This window comes from Phyllostomus discolor, chromosome 2 (genome assembly GCF_004126475.2).
Source record: "Phyllostomus discolor isolate MPI-MPIP mPhyDis1 chromosome 2, mPhyDis1.pri.v3, whole genome shotgun sequence".
NCBI classification, from domain to species: domain Eukaryota; kingdom Metazoa; phylum Chordata; class Mammalia; order Chiroptera; family Phyllostomidae; genus Phyllostomus; species Phyllostomus discolor.
In genome coordinates this window covers 203,696,907-203,720,101 of record NC_040904.2, presented here as the reverse complement: position 1 = coordinate 203,720,101, position 23,195 = coordinate 203,696,907, and the positions used below count along the sequence as shown (strand labels likewise).

The window sequence follows — 23,195 nt, the reverse complement described above, 5'->3', positions numbered from 1 at the left end:
ACACGTAGGTCTCGTGTTTTTTCGTTGCTGTGGAATGTACAAGGAATGATACAAACTGAAGTCTATGCAGGATAATCCTCAATTCCTTTGTCTCCTCGTCAATAAAAACACAGAAAATGAGAGTTAAGTTACTAACGGGATAATCTGCTCTAATGTATATTCCTGGGTGATAATTGGTCATACTTTTCTCCTCTACATTATTACACAGTTTAGAAATGGATGCTGAAGTCAGGGATCGAAACACTAGCTTATACCTGGTGTTAGAGAATGTGACTAAATGCAGTTCTCCTACTGTGTTAATTAAACACATTCACCCACTCACTCCCAGGCAGCTAGCTGGACAGCTTGGAGTCCTCACCCGCACTGGCCAGGCTGCTTACTGTTGGGGAGGGGAGACTGTTGTTACTAGGCAGCATCCCCAAGGAGAACGGGATGAGTTAGCTATGCTTCGTGCCCCTTTCCCTGGTCTTCCTGATTAGGGGAGTCTCTCCCACTTGGAGGAAGATGGAAGAGTGGAGAAGGGGAGAGTAGAAGAGAGTGAAAGGATTCTTCCTAAAGGGACAGAAATTCTGTGGGTCTGGCCAGGAACACTGAGGATGGAGGTGGGCATGGGAAAGGGGGTGGGGGAAGCTAGTGGTCTGGGATGGCTTCCCTTACATACATAAACAAGAGAGGTATCTCATTGCAGATGTGGGTACTTAAGTGACCATGCGGCCACTTGAACACATTTCTCAGCCGCTTGCTGAGGACCAGGTGTCTCCTTAGTTAAAGCCACAGTCGTAAAAAGGTTAAGAAAAAAAAAAAAGAAGACCATTGAAGAACATTATTATAATAAATAGGACAATGTTATAATGATACAGACCTGATGATGAGATTCCAGAAGATAAATCAACTTGAGAAGGAAATAATGTGTGGTGGCTTTTCAAATTTTATTTTTTTTAAATTACACAAGTGCTGAACTGTCCTTATAAAAGACTTAATCATAATGTGTTGCCATGTAAAGTTTCAGTTTCTGAGTGTTATAGATGATACATTAGCAGTTTAACTGGATCAGGAAATAAAGTGAAATGGAGTGCTAACGTCAGAGACCGTAATTTTGAAAAATAATTTTATTATTAAATTTTACTTAGACTTTTTAGGTCTTGTCTTCTGAAAATTGGCTTAAAATAACTCACGATGAATTCATTAAAACAGGATCTTTTATGTTTCATCTGTATCATTTATGTCCCTGAAGAGATATTTTTAATGGGCTACTGTGAGGATGTGATTTATAAGAAATGCCTATTTGGTCATTCAGATGATCACAATGCATTTCTCATATATATTTGGTCTTTGTTCAAGGTTCCTGGCTCACAGCCTCCCAAAGCCCTTGACATTTTCTGAGCGCCAAGAACAGTGGGAACATCTTTTGTCCTAATAACCTGTCCTCCTTGCCGGGTGTGGCCTGTGGAATCCGATGCTGCCTTCCCGCATACAGTGTCAGAACCAGGCTGAATGCTAGGATGCTCAGCTGGTGGCTGAGAAGTGCACTCCCAGAGTGGAATTGGTTCAGAATCATAGCTACCGATGGATTCCTCAGTCGATTTAATGGTTCAAGGTTTTTCTGAAGTGTGTTTGAACTTCTAAAGTCTGCATTGTGAGCACTAGGGGGCCTTGTAAGATCGGCAGTTGTAAGCCTGGTATTGTGTTGGTGGTGTTCTGAATGCAAAGGTTAGGAGCAGCCACCTTTCAAGTCCAAGACCCCATTCATTCATCCTGCGGAGATGCCTAGTTCTTAGAACAAAGTTTAATTCCTGAATTATGTTAAACACATAATTAGCAGTTTTTGGAGATAAAACGAGGATTTCAGGACAGCTGTAGGCTTTGGTTACAAACAGAGGCCATGTATTGTTATGCAGCTCTCAAAGAACTGGACGTTGAGAAAAGTCTCACTTAGAATTTTAGATATTCAGAGATGACTTGGAAAAGCTCCTCTCCCTAGCTGGCGTAGCTCAGTGGATTGAGCACGGGCTGGGAACCAAAGTGTCCCAGGTTCGATTCCCAGCTAGGGTACATTCCTGGGTTGCAGGCCATAACCCCCAGCAACCGCACATTGATGTTTCTCTCCCTCTCTCTCTCTCTCTCTCTCTCTCTCTCTCTCTCCCCCCCTCCCTTCCCTCCCTAAAAATAAATAAATAAAATCTTTTAAAAAATTAAAAAAAAAAAGAAAAGCTCCTCTCATGTCCTGTTAGCTTTGATACATGTTAGCTTTGAAGACTCACTTGTTCATTCAACGTGCTGCCTTTTATTTATTTATTTAAAGATTTTATTTATTTCTAGATAGAGGGGAGGGGAGGGAGAATGAGAGGGAGAGAAACATCAGTGTGCGAGAGAAACAGCCATCGGTGGCCTCTCACACACCCCCAACTAGGGACTTGCCCACAATTCAGGCATGTGCCCTGACTGGGAATCGAACTGGCGACCTTTCAGCTCAAAGGCCGGCATTCAGTCCACTGAGCCACACCAGCCAGGGCATGTGGACTTTCTTTTAGTCCTGATAAAATTTGCCGATATCTGATATCTGAAGTAAATACATATTTCCCCTTCTCACCTTTCTAGTTCTTATTTAAAAAAAAAAAGACCAAACAAGTCCAAGAGCTTTGTTTACTTCTATTGACTTTATTTTTTGGAGTCATCCTGAGTAAGTCTTTATTGCTTAATGAACAGAGTCCTCAGAAACGTACCTTCTCAAGGTCCAGCCTGCTCTTCTCTTCCTTGTACCATTTCCTCCAACTGGACTCATTTACTGATTCTCATACAAGCCTATGGTTTTCTCTCTTCTTTCTTATGTCGTCCCCTCCACTCCATGAAAGCTACACAGAACCAGCATTTTTCAGTGTTAAATGTTTAGAGTTCCCCAATCTTAGGTGATCCTTTCCTCCTCTGGATTCCCGTAGCACTTTATCAATACTTCCCTTAAAGCATTCTTTACATCTGGGCAGTCATTATAGCTTTTTATGTAAATGTAGCGCTTTCCTTTGTGAAGATGTAAGTTTCTTGAAGATAAACCTGTTTTATTTCTTTTTGTAGCGCCCCATAGTGGATATTAAGTAAATTGCACTTCACCAAATGATTTACTCCTTTTGAAAGCTACCCAATTAATATGAGCGAAGGTTATTCAGGAAGTGGTAGATGCATGGAAAAATAGAAGATTGATATCCCTCTGAATGATTGTATCATGGTATCTATCCGGTAACATAAAAGATTATAACAAAAAATGATCCTTTTGATGAGGACTTAGTACTAGGGAAATATTGCGAGGGTATCTTGCCTTAGCAGAAAGCTTCTAGAGATTAGTATCACTATGGAAAAATTAAAATGGCAACACAGGGCTTTAAAAAAATCTATTTCAAATAGAAGAGGAAATAGAAAGTTTAGAGAGTAATCTAAGTTCTGGACTATGATACGCTTTGGTATGGTTTGCAGAGAAAATGCAAAGGCATTCATTCATTCATTCATATAGTGATCTCTAAACAGGCAGCAATTTTTAAAAGCTATTAAAAAAATCTGAAGCTGGGCCAGTAACTGAAATAGGTGTGCACGACTGGTGTCTCTTTCTTTCTTCTTGCTTGCGTAATGCTAAGATTTTGAAAACTCTTTTTTAATTGTTTATATACATGGCTGTATAATCCTCCTATGTACGTGGTCTTAATTGATTTGAAAATTATCAGCTTCTCTCTTTTTGGGCAAGTTCTGAGAAGCAAAATGTTGATTGAATCTCATTCTTCAAGGTTAACCTTAAAACCTAAAAATGTGGCTAATTGAAGCTGTAATAGAGGCAACAGTCAGCCCCGGGTTGTTACTTCAGCCCCAGGGACACTCACGGGGGTGCCACCTGGTTATTCACAGGACACTCTAGAATGTCACCGCCTTGACGTGGCGATGTGAGTAGAGCCTGAGTTTACCATGCATGTCACTCTTCATCATTTTTCAGTGCTGCACCATCGTCATTTAGAGTGATTCCCAGAAGTCAATTTAGTGAGGAAGTCCGGGTGGTTGTTACACAGGGCGTTTAAAAAAGTGTTTACAACTTCCAATCCCCATTTGGTTGTTTCCACAGAAACCGCTGACATACAAAGATGTCACACGCAGCAGTTCCATGTGTCAGAAGAATTTAGGGTGGGAATCGTAAATGCTATTGATGCAGTTTCATAGCAGTAGCTGTAAAATGCCGCCAACAATCGAATAAAAGATGGAAGCCGAGAATCAGAAGGATGGCAGTTATGTTTGGCGGTTAAATGGAATCATAGCAGTGGAACCACTTCAGCTGCATTCGTCCTGACTTGTCCATAGTTGACGTGTATCATGGAATCTGCACTAAGGTGCACAGGCATTAATGAGGCTCAAAGCCCCACCAAGTTTTACTTCTCCACCTGTAGTTGTTTCCTCTTGCTACTGCAACAAATGATCACAAACCTTGTTTCTGGAGGCCACGGCCCAAAATGATATGCTTTGGACATACACGGCTAAAATCAAAAGTGTCAGCAGGGCTGGTTCCTTCTGGAGGTTCCAGGGGAAAACCCATCCTCTGCCTTTTCCATCTCCTGGGGGCTGCCAGCCTTCCTTGGTTTGCAGCCATGTTACTCGGTCCCGAGTTCTGTGGTTGCATTGGTTTCTCTTCTGTAGTCAGATCTCCTTCTACTGCCGACCTACTAGCACACCTGTGGTTACATTTAGGGTTCACCGTAACGATTCAGGATAACCTCCCCATCGCAGAATCCTTGACTTTGAAAGGATTCGCTGTATAAGGTAACATTCACAGATTTGGGGGCTTAGGATGTGGCTGTCTTTGAGGGCCGTTACTCAGCCTACCACAGTACCCTTTTACATACCTGGACATTAGTATAAAATATTATTTTGATTAGGGTCATTTCCATATGTCATTCAGAAGGAAGACATTCTTTTAGGTTTTCATGTCAATGCAGAAATTTATGGCCAGCTTTTTAAAAAAAGTTTTTCAACAGTTTATTTAAGCAAAGTTTTTGAGGACATGCCCAGAAGCAAAATTTCAAAGGATTGAGCAAATGTTCTGGAGAGTGGCAGTTTTGAGTTCCTTTTTTTTTTAAAAAAAAGATTTATTTATTTATTTTTTAGAGAGGGAAGGAAGGGAGAAAGAGAGAGAGAGAGAAACATCAATGTGCAGTTGCTGGGGGCCGTGGCCTACAATCCAGGCACGCACCCTGGCTGGGAATCAAACCTGTGATACTTTGGTTCACAGCCCGCGCTCAATCTACTGAGCTACGCCAGCCAGGGCTTTGAGTTCCTTTTTTGCATTAGAATCAAAGGAGAAAACATAAGGAAGATACATGAAATCCATTGGTGGTGGATTAAAGAGGCAGGAGAAAGCATCGTAGGGAAATTTCTAGAATTGGGTAAAGGTTGGCTGTGAACTGACCCTTTCCCATTGCTGGTTGTATCATTAGTGGTTTTCTTTTTTAAAAAAATTGAATTAATTGGAGTTACATAGATTAATAATAAAATTATATAGGTTTCAGGGGTACGAATCTATAACACATCATCTGTATATTGTATTGTGTGTTCACCACCCTAAGTCAAGCCTCCATCGCCATTTACCCCCTCTTTACTGTCTTCTGCCTCCCTCCTCCCCTCCTTCCCCTCTGGTAATCACCATACTGTTGTCTGTGTATATATGTGTGTGTATATATATACATATATATATATATACACACACACACATTAGTGATTTTTAAAAAGTAATTCTTCAACTTTATGACATCCATAGAAGGACATCCTAAAAAGAGGACTGTTTTAGTGCTTCCCTTTTTCAGTATTGGTAATTTTTCCCTAGCTACCAGCATCGGGTTAGAAGTCACCCAGGGAAAAGGAAGGAGAGTTCTGTACAGCTGTACACATGGTCTGATTTGGTGGGCACGGGTATGTTAGCTTTGTTAGGACATGGAAATAGAACACATTTACAGTAAATCATTTTAGATACTTTTATTTTTACCATGGTTTTCCCACTTTCTTTTTTTTAGTGTTTAAAAACTCTGTTTCAGTTTTTGAGGAACTGTACACTTATTATTTTTAGTTTCATTCCTGAGAAATTTTTTCTTCTCTTTGAAAATTCAGAGCAGTGATTCTTGGGTTGAGATGGTGGGTGCTTTTTTTTTTTTTTTTCAACTTCAGATGACCTTCCAGAGATTTGATGTTGAGAATAACTTAAAAGCCTGGCATGGTGCTCCTCTCTTGACCTGAAAATGAAATTCTGAGATGATCTGACCTAGCAGAATAGTTCTTTTCATTTGTGTTTAATGGATCTTAATGCTTTTAGTTTTCTGTTTAATCCTGTAAAGAGATTGTTGGCAACCTTAGCTGTTTTAGGAGGTAAGGATACTTTCTAATTAGGACGTTGTTTATCCTTGTCCAGTGGTTTAAAAAGGAGAATTAGAATCCATTCAATAAAGGTCTTTTCATTTTTTAAAAAATCATAGAGAAAATGATACTATATGTAGCATTAAAGCCCTTTAAATGGAAGAAAATAGTTAAATGAATTCTACTAGTATAATTATTTGAAGATGTGATAGCATATCAGATAAAATCATGATAATAAAGTTTGAATATTCATTTACTATCTACAGTAATTATTTCTATGTGATTAGAAAAAATTTGAATTTTTATCTGTTTCAAACATCTTTAGTCATATGTGAGATCTGCAAATACCTTAGGAAGATGAAGAAATACAAACTACAGTCAGGGACAGGAGTAAGAGTAGGGTTGAAGAATTTTGTGAGATGTCAGAAAAATTTATTTTTTAAAGATTTTATTCATTTATTTTTAGAGAGGGGAAGGGAGGGAGAAAGAGAAAGACAGAAATGTCAATGTGTGGTTGCTCCCCAAGTGCCCCCCAGTGGGGGACCTGGCCCGCAACCCTGGCATGTGCCCTGACTGGGAATCGAACCAGTGACCCCTTGGTTTGCAGTCTGGTGCTCAATCCACTGAGTCACACCAGCCAGAGTGAGATGTCAAAAAAATATAGTAATATTGAACTTAAATCTAAGGCTGAACGCTACAAGGACTAGGAGATCAACTGTCTTTAAGTTATGAAGTCTCCTCTATACAAAATAAGTGTTAAGAGACATTGAGAAGAATCCAGAATGCCCTGGCTGAAATCTTTGAAAATAATGAAACCTTAATCAGTTAAAATAATATTACCAAAATATCCAGGAACAATGTAATTGTTTCATGAAGACACAGGCAATTTTTAACCCAAGGGAGATTTAGAATTAGGTATAAAAATATTTGAGAATTTGACTCCTGGTGTTAATGGTTTTATGCTAATGAGGCAGTACATTTTTTTTGTATACTTGTGCTTAGCCCAATGGAGTATGTGTCAGTCTTTTAATTCCATTTTTATTTGTTTTGGATTTTATTTATTTTCAGAGAGAGGGTGAGGGAGGGAGAAAGAAAGGGAAAGAAACATTAACTGGTTGCCTCTCACATGCCCCCAACTGGGGACCTGGCCCGCAACCCGGGCATGTTGCCCTGACAGGGAACTGAACCTGCGACCTTCCAGCTCACAGGCTGGCGCTAAATCTACTGAGCCACAATGGCCAGGGCTAATTCCACTTTTAAATGTATAATTTAGCAATTGATTTATTCTTGTGATTTTTAAATAGAAATCTTGCCAAATTTGTATATATTATATGAATATTTATGAAAACTTAAGACTCACTACATTTGTTCATTTAATTTATTAACTTTATAAATATTATTTTAAGTACTTGGATACTTTTGTGATATGGGTGAAATGTCTAACGTAAGTAGAATGTCTCAGCGTGTTTGACAAAGTTTGTAAATGCTACCAAATATTATCCTGAATTCTTAAAAATAATCTTTGGTTAGGTGGTTGACATTGTGAATGCAATATTGTTAAGTGCTCAATTTTGTTTTCTTTACAAAGTGTTGGACTTTGTGCTTGTAGGTTGTTATTTGTGGATTAGCTGGAGCGTCCCAAGGCTCGGTTCCAGGTGGACTGGGGCAGATGCACAGCAGACCTCATGCGAGAGCAGGCTTTGCTGCTCAGGCCCGACCCTTTGCCGGTCTGCCCAATGCGCTCAGTGTTCAAAGACTCCTCTCGCTAGGGGGTTAGGTCTTGAGTGGCTTTTAGCCCTTTATTAAACTCTGAGAATTTTTCATAACTGGGGAGTTTACAAATCCCCAATTATTCTTGGCTTAGTCTTGTGGAGTTCATACTATAACTTGATATTTAGTTCTCCAGCTCTTTCTATGGTAGCTCCCTCTTTTCCAGTTTTCTACCCTATAAACTACTAAGCCCAGCTTCTGCATTGAATAGAAACGAGAGTATCTATCTCATCCTTGTGACGACAGTTAAGTGAGTTGATGAATATAACGCATTTAGCACAGTGCTTGGTAAATAGTAGGAGTGAAATAAATGTTAGCTTTTTTTACTGTTGTTCTTGTTATTATTATTGCCATTCCCATCTAGGTTGCCTAGCTGTTTCAATCAATGTTTGTTGAATCAATGTATTAGTTTACAGGTACATTAATATTTTTACCTTATCTATAGTTTAAATTTGTGTGAAAGTTTTAGAAAATAAATAGCATGTGAATATGTTTGATAATATATCTTCTGGTAAATTTTTAAGATTTTCATTTGCTACACAGAACAGAAATCAAAATATTCTCTCTTTTTTTTTCATTTCAGAGACCTATTACTATGTTTCTCCATTAGTTGGCGTCTTTTTCTTGGCTCTCACTCCCATCTGGATTGTCGTAGCGGCCAAACATCCAGCCACGAGGACCGTTCTGCACTCGGGCTGGGAGCCGGTCATAACCGCCATGGTTGTAAGTAGGTTAGTATTCAAGTGTGTGTGTGTGTGTGTGCACGTGCACATGTGTGTATGTGTGTTTGCAGTCCACGTGCATGCATCTGTGTGTATATTAAAACACTTCAATTTCATGGATCAATTATATTATGGATCAGTTTCTGTTTTTAGTTCATGGAGCAGTTATAGTATGTATCCAGTTCTTGTTATCCCAGGTAATAATGGATATAAGTGATGGGAATTACTGAAATCAGTAGATGTACAGCACCTCACTTGGCTACCAGTTTCACACTTCTTTCCAACCAAATCTTTAACCGATTGTTGAGTGAAATTTACTGGGGGGTATGTGTGTGTGTGTGTGTGAGAGCCTGACGAGGACATCACTTGTGTTTCATAGTAAATTGCTCAGATCGCTAGCTGTCAGAAGGCCTAAGGAATGTGCATACCGTTTGACAACTTCCACTCTGACAGGATGTGACGGGACTTAAGGATATAATTAAGGGTAGACACAACAGGTTTAGTTACAAGGATCCTAATCACAGAGGAGTATTTCATGAAAGAGAACACCTGGGAGGCCTAGCAACCAGGTGCCGATCAAACAAAGTGTGGCGCAGCCACAGGATGGAACATCAGTGAGCCGTTAAAAATGAACGCTGTCATGTCTCTGTTGATGTGGAAGGGTGTTTGTGATACATTTGGTGAAAAGAGTAAGGTAGAAGCGAGTGTGAGTTTCCTGTTAAACCTGGAGTAGATTGACAAGTGTTCGTCTTCCTTCCTGAAACTACTGAAGTGACAGTAAAAGGATAAAAAGCTATAAAGAAGGAGAGCAGAGAGAACAGCAGGCCAGACATTCCTAAGATAGCAATCAGGTGGCTGGTTGTCAGCACAGTGAAAAAAGCTAAAACCCAGGCGCCTGCAGAGCAGGGAGCACCCCTGGGAAGCGCACCATCTGAGCCTCAGAAACTTGAAAGGTGGAGGGATGAGAGGCCTGAAATACTTCTGAAAGCAGAAATGAAGGTTGGTTGAAAGTGTATGTAGGAAGCAATTAGACCCCAAACGCCATTTCTCTAGTTTGACCACCCAGGTAACTGCCCCTCCCACCTTAGCAGGATTACTCTGGAGAGACTAAATCAGAGAGGCCCTAAGTGCAGAAACCCCTGCACGAGTTAGGTGTACATGGCTGGCAGTCAGGCTTCTACCCCCAGGCAAAAAATTAGGTAATGTCTTTCTGGGGAGAGTCTTCAGCGCCACAGAAAAACCTGCATGCACTGACCCTTGTGGGTCTTTTCGTGAAGGAGCTGGCATTCGCATCTGACCCTTGTTCAGTGCGGCCCACCTGCTGACCAGCTCTGTGCAGGTGCACGGAGGGCTCCCAGTGTGCTTTGCAGTGCCCCTGAAGGAGGCGGATGGTAACAGATCACCAGACATTTGATTGCGGGGTCTAACGTGAAAGGCAGAGACAAAAAAGAAAAGGCACTCCAAGAAAGTCCAGAGATAGTTGAAAAACCTCAAAAAACTATCCCCAGTGTCATCGGAGAAGTAAAAGAAGCTATGGCATCCACAGTTCTGTAAGAACAGAAGGCTTTAGTAAGGAGGACTGAAAAAAAAAACTAGGAAGAGCTCTTGCAATTTAAGAATATACAAATAGCAGAAACAAAAAATCCAGTAGAACAGTTAGACAACAGGGTTGAGGAACCATCCTAGAAAGCAGAACAGAGAGCCGAGAGGTGGACAACTGGAGGCAAATAATGCGGAGAGGAAATTATCAAAGAAATAACAGAAGAAAATTCCCCGGGGCCGAAGGTCATGGGCTTCCAGATTGGAAGGGCCCGCTGAGGACCCGGCACGATGAATCGGAGTAGGACGGACCCAAATCAAAGCATGTTATCGTAAACCCCCCAGACTTCCAGAGTATAAAGTCCTGGGAATCAGAATGATATCTAATAGCAACACCAGCAGTGGTCCCTTCAGAAGTCTGAGGGGAAATTATCTTGAACATAAAATATGGTCGCAGTATCGACCAAATGTAAGGACAGACTCAGGGAGTTTTCAGAAATGCAGGATTTCAAAACATTGGCTTCCGGTATACCCTTTCCTGTAAAAACTGATAAAAGACAGTTTTATCACGCTGAGGAGCTCCAACACCATAGGAATCAGGATGGCATAGGGCTCATTTTTCTGTCATGTGGACAGTTTTTTTTTTCCCGGAGGACTCCGGCAGCAGTCCTCCCTGGGACCCTGGGACGGGTCGCTGTGCATAGACCGAGACTCAGGGCGGGGAGACTGGAGGGGGAGGAGGGATGACAGCTGCGCACCAGGCAGAGTGGGCCACTGGCCAGGTGCGCAGGAGAGCAGGGACTTCACGAGGGATGTCTCCAGGAAAAAAAATGGAATTGATTGATGACCTGCCTGAGAAGTTTGACTGTGGTCACAGGCATTTCATTAACCTTGCTGCAAGTCTGAGGCGGAATTAGTACTAAGTAGCTAAAAAAGAAAAAAGAAACCAAAACAGAAGAAGACCATGAGACAAAGCAAAAAGGACAAGTGAGGAAATCTAATCCTATGCCGTGTGGCTCAGTTGTGAAGTATGATCCTGTTGTCATAATAAAGTGAACCCTAAATATTTCACCAAAGCTGATAATGAGGTTGTCAGGATGGGGGGGGGAGAGAATTTGAAGGGACTGAGGTGACGAGACAGGGTGAGAAGCACCCTGTGGGGTTTGAGCCAGGCTGCTGGTCACAGCTCGGTTGGATGAGCAACAGAGCAGTTCACCGACTGAGCAGTTTAACATCGGAGATGGGAAACGCAAGGCATCAGCCAAAATGGGAAGACAAAGAAACACACCCCAAATGAAAGAACAAGAGAATTCTCCAGAAGAGCTAGAGGAAATGGAGGCAAGCAATTTATCAGAGTTTAGAATGATGGTTATAAGGATACTCCACAGCATGAAAAAAGATGTAGAAGCCATAAAAAAGGACCAGTCAGAAAGAAAGAACGCAATATGTGAGATAAAGGAAGGAATAAGTAGGTTAGATGAAGCAGAGGATCAAATCAGTATTTTCGAAGACGAGGTAGAAAAACACACCCAGGCAGAGCAGCAAAAAGAACAAAGAACTTATAGCCCTGGCTGGTGTGGCTCAGTGGATTGAGCACTGGCCTGTGAACCACAGGGTCACCAGTTCGATTCCCAGTCAGGGCACATGCCTGGATTGTGGGCCAGGTCCCCAGTAGAGGACACACGAGAGGCAACCACACATTGATGTTTCTCATCCTCTCTTTCTCCTTCCTTCCCTGTCTCTCTAAAAATGAATAAATAAAATCTTTTTAAAAATGAAAAAAAGAATTTAAAAAGATGGGGAGAACTTAAGAAACATCTTGGACAATGTGAGACTTAACTGTTAGACCCAAAACCATAAAAATCCTAGAAGAAAATATAGGCATCAATATCTCGGATATTGCTCATAGAAATGTTTTATCAGATATCTCCCCAGGCAAGGGAAACAAAAGAAAAAATAAACAAATGGGACTATATCAAAATAAAAAGTTTTTGCACAGCAAAAATAAATCATCAGCAAAATAAAAAGACAACCCACAGAATAGGAGAACATATTTGCCGATACATCTGATAAGGAGTTAATATCCAAAATTTATAAAGTATTTACAAAACTCAACACCAAAAAACCAAACAACCCAATTAAAAAATGGGCAGAGGACCTGAATAGACACTTCTCCAAAAGGACATAGAGATGGCCAATAGGCATGTGAAAAGATGCTCAACATCACTAATCATCAGAGAAATGCAAATTAAAACCACAGTGAAATACCATCTCACATCTCAGAATGGCCATCACCAGTAATCAACAAACAAGTGCTGGCGAGGATGTAGAGAAAAGGGAACCCTTTTGCACTGTTGATGGGAATGCAGACTGGTGCAGCCACTGTGGAAAGCAGTATGGAGATACCTCGGAAACTTAAAAATGGATCTGCCCGTTGACCCAGTGACCCCACTTCTGGCAGTATATCTGAAGGAACACAAAGCACTAATTCGAAAGAACCTATGCATCCCTATATTCGTTGCAGCATTATTGACAATTGCCAAGATGTGAAAGCAGCCCAAGTGTCCATCAGTAGATGAGTGGATAAAACAACTGTGAGACGTTTGCACAATGGAATACTACTCAGACATAAAAGAAAAAAGAAATTTTCACCGTTTGCAACAGTATGGACGGACCTGGAGAACATTATGCTAAGTGAAATAAGCCAGTCAGAGAAGTGCAAATACCATGTGATTTCACTCTCATGTAGAATCTAATGTACAAGCTGAACTAACAAGTGAAACAGACTCATAGATGGAGAGCAGATGACAGCTAGTGGGGGAGGTGAGGGGGTGGAGGGATTGACGAAAAAGAAAAAGGACTCAGGGACATGGACAACAGTGTGGTGATTGCTGGGGTTAGTGGGGTGTAAGGGGACTAAATGGTAATGGAAAAAATATACACAATACAGATTTAATTAAAAGTTTAAAAAATAGAGTAACGATTTGAGAAAAAATAAAAAAATAAAAGAAATAGTAGGGAAGTGTTTTATTTAGAAACACAGAATTAAATGCCCACAAAGTGGGGAAGAATTGCTAGGGGAGAGCAGGGTCTAGGGGGTGGGACCGGAGACTGCTTTACAAGCTTTGCGGTACTTTCCCTTTTAAAATAATGTCATTTCTTTGTCTGCTAAAGATATTTAATGAAAGTGAAGAAAAATACTTTTACAATTTGAGTTTTTATTTTATTTATGTTTTCATTGTGACTTTTATTTTTATAACTAAACCTTCGGTAAATCTTTCACTCCACGAACATGGGAGTTTTTGTTTTTTGTAAATATCCATGTTTAAAAATGTCTAAGAGGCTGTTACTAACATGCTTACAGTATGACTTTGAATGATGCAACTATTGTTGCGTTTCCTTTTTCGGTTCGTATCTTCTAACTTTAATAAGTTTTGCTGCCTGGGTAACGTTATTTTAAAATATTTTTTAGCAAGTGTTCATTATATGTGCACACCATGGTCTGTGCATTTTAGCAGGAACATTTATTTTTTGAAACATAACTTTTCTTACGAAGTAATATATTTTAAAAATTGAGCTTAAAATATTCAAGTATTTGTAAGGATGACTACTTTTGGATTCAGTAGTGTATCTTTTAGTATGGATTCTGCAGTTAAGGCATATGAAGCTATTCATTTATTATACTAAAGAATTAAAATTAAAAGATTTAATAATTTCCTAATGTTTATTATCAAGCAGTGGTAAGAGCCTTTGATCTGGCATTTTGACCATAAACCCTGTTCTGTGGCAGCATATAGTTCATTTTTCTGTAATGTGAATTGCATTTTCTTAGAAGATTTGGGCAACAATATTGGGACTGGCAATGCTTTATAGTGTGTAGGCCAAGAGACCGGAGTTAACCAATTGACAACTTCACAGATTTATATATATGTATCTGTATGTTATTTTCCAGACCCCTGTTTTCAAGATCAGCTCTTTCTATGGCTGTAACTCATTATTTTAATTTACCGGTGATAAGCCATGCCCTAACTATATCTAGTTTTATAGCACAATAAACATCATGTCTTTACTACCTTGCTTACTTCGAATATGAAAAGATACTCATTTAACATTATTTTTAAATTATAACAGCAGTAATGCCCATGGTTTAAAAATTTAGTAAATACAGAAGTACATAAATGACCGTTAATCTTCTCTCGGTCTCAGCCCCTACAGAGAGACATTGTTAATAATTCTTATATTCCTTACATACATTTTAATGCTCTTTTTTAAAAAAGATTTTATTTATTTATTTTTAGAGAGGGAAGGGAAGGAGAAAGAGAGAGAGAGAGAAACATCAGTGTGCGGTTGCTGGGGGTCATGGCCTGCAACCCAGTCATGTACCCTGACTGGGAATCGAACCTGCGACACTTTGGTTTGCAGCCCGCACTCAATCCACTGAGCTATACCAGCCAGAGCCATTTTTAATGCTCTTAAATGCTGTATGTGTTTCTTTTTTACAGTAATGTATCTTGGAGATCAGAAAGAGAGCCCTGAAATGTGGGGTTATGGCTTATGCCCTATTTTATTTTCAACATTTTTGTGATTGACATTGACTTTTTTCCTAAGATTTTATTTATTTTTAGAGAGTGGGGGAGGGAGGGAGACAGAGAGGGAGAGAAACATCGATGTGCAAGAGAAACATTGATTGGCTGCCTGTCATACACCCCCAACTGGGGACCTGGCCCACAACCCAGGCATGTGCCCTGACTGGGAATCGAACCAGCAACCTTTTGGTTTGCAGGCTGGTGCTCAATCCATCGAGCCACACACGAGCCAGGGCTTGACATTGTTTTTTCACTTTGAATATTTTTCATTTTATTTTTGAATGTGTGTAGATATTTTATCTTTAAAAGTAGGGTTGTTTGTGTGTAAAGAACAGCTTCAAATCAGGACATTTCTTTCCCTCTGCCCTACACTGTATGATTTTGTATCTTTCAGCATTGGAGGCCTTATTCTGGACACAACTGTATCAGATCCAAACTTGGCTGGGATTGTTGTGTACACGCCAGTTATTAATGGTAAGCATTAGCTGTACTGTTCCATAATGATATCGAATCTTTCTATACTCTCAGATGCTCATAGGCACCTTAGGGCTCAGATTTAAAGAGGGCGGGCTATCCACGCATCCCCATTCATTCCTTCTTCAGCCCCAGGTGGCCTCTCACAGAGGAAACGGCCTTTCCTTTTCTCAGTATGCAGAGCACATTTCTGAAAAGAACTGTTTCTTAATCTCATCACTAAGTAATAGTTTGAGAGTCAGGCATACCCGATTTTAAGGGCAGTGAGGCAAATTCAGTATTTGAGTCCTGGATCCTTTGGGCTTATCTGCTATCTTCTTGTGTTGTTTTATTGCTGCTATCGATTTTCGTGGGGAAATTAGAGTTAGCGCAGTTTATGCATTGCTTGAGTCAGTTCAGCCCATTAAAATCCATCATTCTCCCCCAATAAATTTAACAAAAATTAAAAAGAAAAGAAAAACATCTATCATTCCTCTGCTGATCCCTTTAAATCTGCCCTCTGTGTTTTCTTATCTATAAAATGGGAATTACAACACTTAAGATCACAGGAATTTTTATGGATTCTGTTTAATAAGATCATTTTAATCCAGTCCTACTGGGTTTGGGGCTGGCTCTTACTAATTGGATTTTAGTATAGCCAAAGCCAATATAACTTAAAAGGTAATTCTACCTGGGGAAAAAACATGTCACAGGATATGCTATACGTTTAATATAAATTACTTTTGTATATTTATATATAAGAAAATATGTTCTGTGAAGGCAAGTTCTCCAAAATCTAATTTTATGTTTAAAATTTCTGCTCTACATTTAATTTTTTATATAGCGTTAGAATGACCGTGAACAAATTTCCCCTCTGGATCCATCCTCCCTCCCGATTTTCCAGGTGGCACGGTTCTGCCCACAGCCCCCTTCCCCCTTCCAATCAGGGCCTCTCTGCTTCACCCTGGCCCTCCGTCCTCTCCCCCCAGACGATGACCCAAGCGTGTTGATTTTCCCTTCAGCATAATTGACTTGTTCACTTGCAGTGTAAGAAGCACGTGTCTCACTCCAGGCATCATCCAAGTAACAACTCGGCCTCCCCACTCCCTTTCTGTCCACTGCAAATTAAATGTCACTACCTTCTGGTCTTCCTTCAACTTTCTATTAAGTACATGTCCTAGGATGGTAAACGTAACTGGTTTCTCCTGCCTGTCACATTCAGTTTGACATCCTCTGCCCAGCTCCCAGGCCCTCTGTACGCTGTGGCTTACGTCCGACTTTCCCTCCATCGTCCTCACCAGACTCCTATGTCGTGGCCACACGGAGTTCGGGCGTTCACTGCCGGGAGTGGTAGCCTCTTCCCTTCCACCTGGTCCGGTCCTTTTCGGGGAATATTAGTTGATGAATTCGCCAGCACGAATATTACATATTCATGATTATTCGAGCTGTATTGCCCAACATTTCATCAGGAAATTTAACTTCAGTGACAACAACCCATTGTTAGTAAGGGTGTAATAAATATTCCTGCTATTTCCTCTGACACAAGAAACAATTCTAGCGCTTTGCAGTATTCCTTTTTTTTTGACAACTGGGTGGTGGGTACATGGGTTTTGTAGTACGATGCCTTATAGCTTATGTATGTTTTAGAAATATTTTTATATCTATTAAATATTAAGAACAAAACAACGAACATCTCGGAAGGAGCACTTTTAGGTTTCTTGTAAAATGGTTGCCCATGAAAAGAAGGGAATTAGGACGACACCCAGAAGTCGAAGTGAGGAATTTTCTCCACGCTAGGAGGGGTGCGGATATGTTTGTTGGTGAGGGGGCAGGGAGCAGTGGGGAAGGGGAGATGGAGGGCGTGAGACCCAGAGGGATGAGGTCGCACGGCCGCCTCCCCGTAGCCTGCCCATAGCAGGGCAGGATGCGCCTGGATGTGATGTGGTGGGAAGAGGAGTCCTCAGGAGAGACGGGAGGTACAGGGGCAGGGGCAGGGGACAGACGCCGAGATGAAGGGCCTGACTGACAATGACGGCCTTCTCTGCCCCAAGAAAGCAGATGGAGTCATTTCTCCAGGGCGGTGTTTCCCAGCCTTTCCCGTGTCCTGGTCCACGGGGGAAATTATGGTGTGGGGTGGCACACTAGGGCGAAGAAGGAGGCTGCAGGCAACCGCAGGCCCGGCCCGCCCCTGCAGAGCTTGGGAGGTCCGAGTCTCAGCGCCCCCATGACCCACGGCACACTGGTCGGGAAGTCCTGACCGGAGGCAGGTTTCTTGGCCTCTTTTTCATGATCACACCTTGAAAGAGCCATCTTAAATGTTTTTTCCTAAACTGTGCTTACCCATGACATTTTAATATCACAGATACCCCTTTTCTCCATTTATGTACTGTATGCATCGCTGTTCTTCATACATAAAATGAGTTAGATTATGTTTCTGTCCCCCTAAACCAATTTCTGTCCCCATTAAGAATGCATGATCTAGCCCTGGCCGGTGTGGCTCAGTGGGTTGGGGCATCATCCTGTGAACCTGAAAGTCGCAGGCTCAGTTCCCAGTCAGAGCACATGCCTGGGTTGCTGGTTCAGTACCCGGTCGGGACCTGTGCAAGATGCAACCAACTGGTGTTTCTCTCCCTCCCACTCTCCGTTCTTCCCCTTTCTCTACCGTCAACAAACATGTCCTCAGGTGAGGTTTAAAATAAAAGCATGCATGACGAGGGTAAGGGAGATGGAAAACTTGGAGCCTTTGTCCATCCTTCAGTGGGTTGCCAGCGGGTGCACTGGAAGGAAGCAGACAAGGGTGACGGATTAGAGGCTTGGGGAGCGGATGTGCCTGAGCTTCTCTAGGTGAGAGGGTGTTCACTCTGAGGGGGTAGTGTGTATTTCTTTTGAACAACACGAAAACGTGGAAGCCACATCCCCCCACCCCTCCGCATGTCTTGAAACTAAAAGGGTGATTCCCGCGTGTGGGCTCTGACGAGGAGCCATGAGAGCAGGACCCATGAAGGTGCGATTTGTGAAGGCGGTTAGAGCACGCGGGTGCATAAGGAGGACACCAGGTCGGCTGTGCTGTTCGTTGTAAGGATTTCCTTTGTAACAAAGGGAACTTTCGCTTCAGGTCCTCGGCGATAGCCAAAGAATTCTCGACATAATTTGAAATATGTTCTATGATATGGGTGCTAAACATTTGCTGGAAACACACATTTCTAAATTGAACAAAATGTGAGGTTGGGTTTTAAAGCAGTTCTTAGATAACCCTGCTGATAATTGATCTCGTCAAACTTTGTGTTACCAAGTGAGCTTATTCTAGCATAAGGCACTTAAGAATTAGGTCTTGCGGGTGTCGAAGGCTCTCAACTAATTAATTATTTATATACTGACAAAGCTGTTTTCACTTATGTTACTAATTTACGTGACACAATTGTTACATGCTCTCCACTCGCTTTAGTAATGCGATTAGTCTGAAGAACTTAAGTAATTTAACAGAAGTGCGGATAGACTAGCTCTTAGTAGAAATATCTGTGTATTGTGATCACGAGGAGGGATTTTTGACATTAAAGAGAGCTATTCCGAGGTAATAATTTCTGCTACAGTTTAAAAATAGAACTGATCATGACGAGATCATAATGAAGTTTCAGCCCCATGAGAGGTTAAAACTAAAATAAGTTCCCACACTAATTACGTTTTTTTACTTTAAAATTTTATTCACCTTATCTGGAAAAATTATACCAGCCTCTTTCTAAAGCCTTGATTCATTTTATTTTTGGTGTGATGTATTTTTAGTTTGGTGCAGCTTTAACACCAGTGGTTCTGTGTTTCCTGGGCTACTGAGTGAGGTGGGTCAGGGCAGGCAGGGGAGAGGAAAACCGAAAATTGATTATTATGAGAGTTTATTTGTACTATCACCTGTGCTAGTCTGGACACGGTAATGGAATGATAAAAGCAGTTCTATATAGTTCTACCAATGAGATTTTTTTTAGAAGAGAGTTACAGCTAATCATTAATAGCTTTTTGTTTCAAAGTCAGTTTAAGAGCAGTTATAGATAGATGTTCTCAGGTTTAATAGCTCACGCTCTCTGCGTTTGCATTGAAGCGTTCCGTATCTAATAAAATACCAGATCAAACATTACCCCCAGGAGAATCCCCAGGGTACATGGAGTTGAAGTGGAAACCACCCTTCATGCGTTCCTACGGCAAATATCTGCATTGCGAAGTGCGTCTGAATGCTCCTCATTACATATAATTACACCTAATTCTGAACATTTAGTTCTCCTTTGGGGGCTCCGAAGAGAAATCCGTGAGTGAGCCTTTCCCATTTTACCATGTTCAGAAACTGTCGTATCCTTTATGTGTGCCTTATTTTAGTCAGTCCTACCTCTTATCAGTTGGATATTAAGTGCCCATTTTACAGGTCACAAACCTGAAGGCCCCAGAGGTTAGACACTGGAGTCCCGGTGAACGGCTGAAGCAGGTCTCAGACCCGCGCCGTCGGAGCCAGCGCGAACCCTGCGGAGGGCAGAGCCGAGCATCTACATGCCTTAACTATATTCAGCGCAGTCCACGGGACTTGGCTCCCCTTTCAAACCCATTTTGAAAGAAATTTGTTTCCCTGAGAAAAATTTTCAGAATTCCCTGGGGTGCATTTTGAAAACCTTTTTATGAAACCGTATTTCCTGTTATCTTAAGCATTTGCTTCTAATGAATTTTTTATTTACTAAGTGGGATGCGGTGAGGAAATCGTGCATAGCAGTGAATTTATTATGGGATGCCAGCCTTGGATGAGGAGGAAGCTGTAACCAGCTGAGCCGCCGGGCCAGGGCCTCGGTTCCAGTGTGTGTGTGCACGCAGGACATCCTGCGTGTCTTTGTACGTAGCATTTATCTCCATTCAGCAACAAAGAATTTCTACATTTTGTTGTGATTGCTTCTTTACTCTTAGATGCATGTTCTTTCAGATGGTGGAGGCATATTATTTAGACACGTGTTATTTCAGATAGTGGAGGCATACATCAATTTTTAATACAGGGTTTCTCAGTCTTGACACTACTGACATTTGGGGCCAGATAATTCCATGGGTGGGGAGCTCCCTGTTCCCTGTAGGATGTTTAGCAACAGTTTATGCCTTGAAATAGGCCGGCTTTTTCTTCTGTTAGGTCATTAGTATGGAGGACTGAACCAATCTGGTCAGTACTTGAGTTAGGGGATTTTTGTTTGTTTGTTGTGTGTGTGTGTGTGTGTGTGTGTGTGTGTGGTTATTATAGGTACCTTCAGTGCATCACTGACTTCAAATTTCTTTCTTTATTTTTTAAAGATTTTATTTATTTACTTTTAGGGAGGGGAAGGGAGGGAGAAAGAGAGAGAAACATCAATGTGTGGCTGCTTCTCATATGGCCCCCACTGGGGACCTGGCCCGCAACCCAGGCATGTGCCCTGACTGGGAATTGAACCTGCGATGCTTTGGTTCGAAGCCCGCGCCCAATCCACTGAGCTATGCCAGCCAGGGCTCAAATTTCTTTATTGATGAGCTCTTGCCTACTACCTTATGCTTAGAGTGAAGCCTGGATTGCAATATGCCTGCAGCATGGAGGGCTTAACCATCCTTGCTCTGCCCCTCTTCTCACAGTAGGCTGCTGACACTTGTTCCTTGGTGCAAGGCATGGCATGGTGTCTGGGATTCTCTTGCACTGTTTTCAATCTTAGGCAGCCCCCATGCCCCTGGTCCTCAGAGGCGAGGCTTTCTCAGTCTTTCTTCCCCTCCTATTCTTGGCAGTCTCACTTTGCCAGGTTGGGCGTGAGCGAGATTTTCCTTCCACTCCTTTGTCAGCAGACAGCTTTGCTTCTACCTTTGCTGCGGTGGCAACTGATCTTTTTCTGGGACAGGTGGCAGGCATGCTTCCTTCCCCACCCCAGGCAGCTTTTGCTTCATGGGGCAGAGGGATTCGGAAACAGATGTGCTTTGCTGCCTGTGTGCCACCCAGGTCGGCTGTCTCGAGTCTTCTGCCCTACTCCGTCTGCCTTGCACGCTCCCTTCCGGGGGAGGCTTAGAGAAATCGCCGGCCAGTCAGTGTGGGCACCCTCGGGCCCAGGACTCCCAAGAGTGCTGGCCCACACCCAGCATTTGAGGGTTTGAAAATTTCAGTAGTTTTTTCCTACTTGCTTTTGTGACTACTGCCTCTTTCTCCCATGTTCTGTCAAAGGAGAAAGAGTTTGGGGGTCCTCTCTTACCTGAGGGGGCGGGACGTGGAGGTGGGGTTTACCACCCCTTGGAATTAATTTTATCTCTGGACATCCGCTCTTCTCAGAGTGTATGAGAGGATAATCTAGAGTAAAAGATGACTTTCTTGAGTTTGTTCTTTAGTGCTGTTTACGAATTTCTTTTGTAACCTGAGAAGAAACGTATCAGGTCTTGTCTATTTGAGTAAATGTAGCTTATTTTCCCTCTCATTAAGACGATAAACATGATACATATTGTTACCTAGTTTTATATCTTGATATTGATAGTCGCTTTTAAAAAAATACTTATTTTGGTCTACCTTCAAACCAGAGAGTAAGTCAGGTTTGAAAAAATAATGAAAGTCTCCTATAACAATGATTTCTTTTAATGCCTTTGGAATATCCACCTCCACTTAAATAAATCAGCATTTTGAAAGAACTTTTTGGTTTTCTTGGCCCAGGATGTGACCTGAAGAGGCTTATGGGTAGTTGAATCTAGGCAGGTGGTTTCAGGTACGAGGCTACCTCCTTTGTTTTCCTGCGTTTCAGGTATTGGTGGTAATTTGGTGGCCATTCAGGCCAGCAGGATCTCTACCTACCTCCATCTACACAGCATCCCGGGAGAACTGCCTGATGAGCCCAAAGGCTGTTACTGCCCGTTTCGAACGTTTTTTGGTCCAGGTATGTGCTTGTTGATTTTTACATACTCTATTTCAGGAACTATTCCTTTCTGTGAGGATAGGCGGACAGCATTTGCTGAGTGCATGTTTTGTGTGCGAGTGTTACACGACTTTTTTATTTTTGAGCGCTACATAGGTTTTAAATAGAGTAGACTTTGCTCATTCAATCTCAGTGAGCAAAAGCCACTTGTATCAAATCTGCAGTTGCTGAGGAACCTCGTGTAATTTTTCTCTTTCGTCCCTTTCTCTGAGATACATTGTGTGTGAGTCAGGAAAGAGAAACCTCGCGGACGCAAGCAAATGTCGCTGGGCAGATGTACTGTCTTTCCTACATGCATCCTTTTGGCCTTTCTGAATGTAGGCATTTATCCTAAACAAACAGGATGAGGGGTGGTAACCTCAGTTTCAAGGAATAGTGCATTATTTATGGCCACCAGGCATGTGATTACCAAAAAACTAAAACATCAATTTATTTTATTTTGAGATGTTCTTTATTTATTTTTGAAGAGAGGGGAAGGGAGGGAGAAAGAGAGGCAGAGAAACATTGATCAGTTGCCTCTTGCATGCCCCCAACCAGGGACCCGGCCCGTACCCCAGGCATGTGCCCTGGCTAGGAATTGAACCAGCGACCTTTTGGTTCGCGGGCTGGCACTCAGTCCACTGAGCCACACCAGCCAGGGCAAAACAACAATTTTAAACCTCATAATTCTTGTCATTTTTTAAATGAAAATAAATTACTGACTTTTGAATGAAGATCAGAAGTGCCCTGCCTTGTGATATCCATGAAACAACCCTAAAGGAAAAGTAAAATGAAAACATTTCAGTACTTTAAGAACTTTTTACTTTTTCCGCTGTCTTTCTTCT

The 23,195-nt window shown here is 41.7% G+C and overlaps 1 protein-coding gene across 2 annotated transcripts in view; it reads left to right on the top strand.

The window, feature by feature from the left end:
* SLC41A2 (solute carrier family 41 member 2) overlaps window positions 1-23,195 on the top strand; it is an 89,315-nt gene that overhangs the window by 36,749 nt on the left and 29,371 nt on the right. For both annotated transcript variants that reach the window (XM_036019516.1, XM_028532871.2), the window contains exons 7-9: window positions 8,726-8,873; window positions 15,384-15,463; window positions 22,201-22,332. In XM_036019516.1, the coding sequence (XP_035875409.1) occupies window positions 8,726-8,873; window positions 15,384-15,463; window positions 22,201-22,332 (360 nt within the window). The remainder of the gene's footprint in view (window positions 1-8,725; window positions 8,874-15,383; window positions 15,464-22,200; window positions 22,333-23,195) is intronic.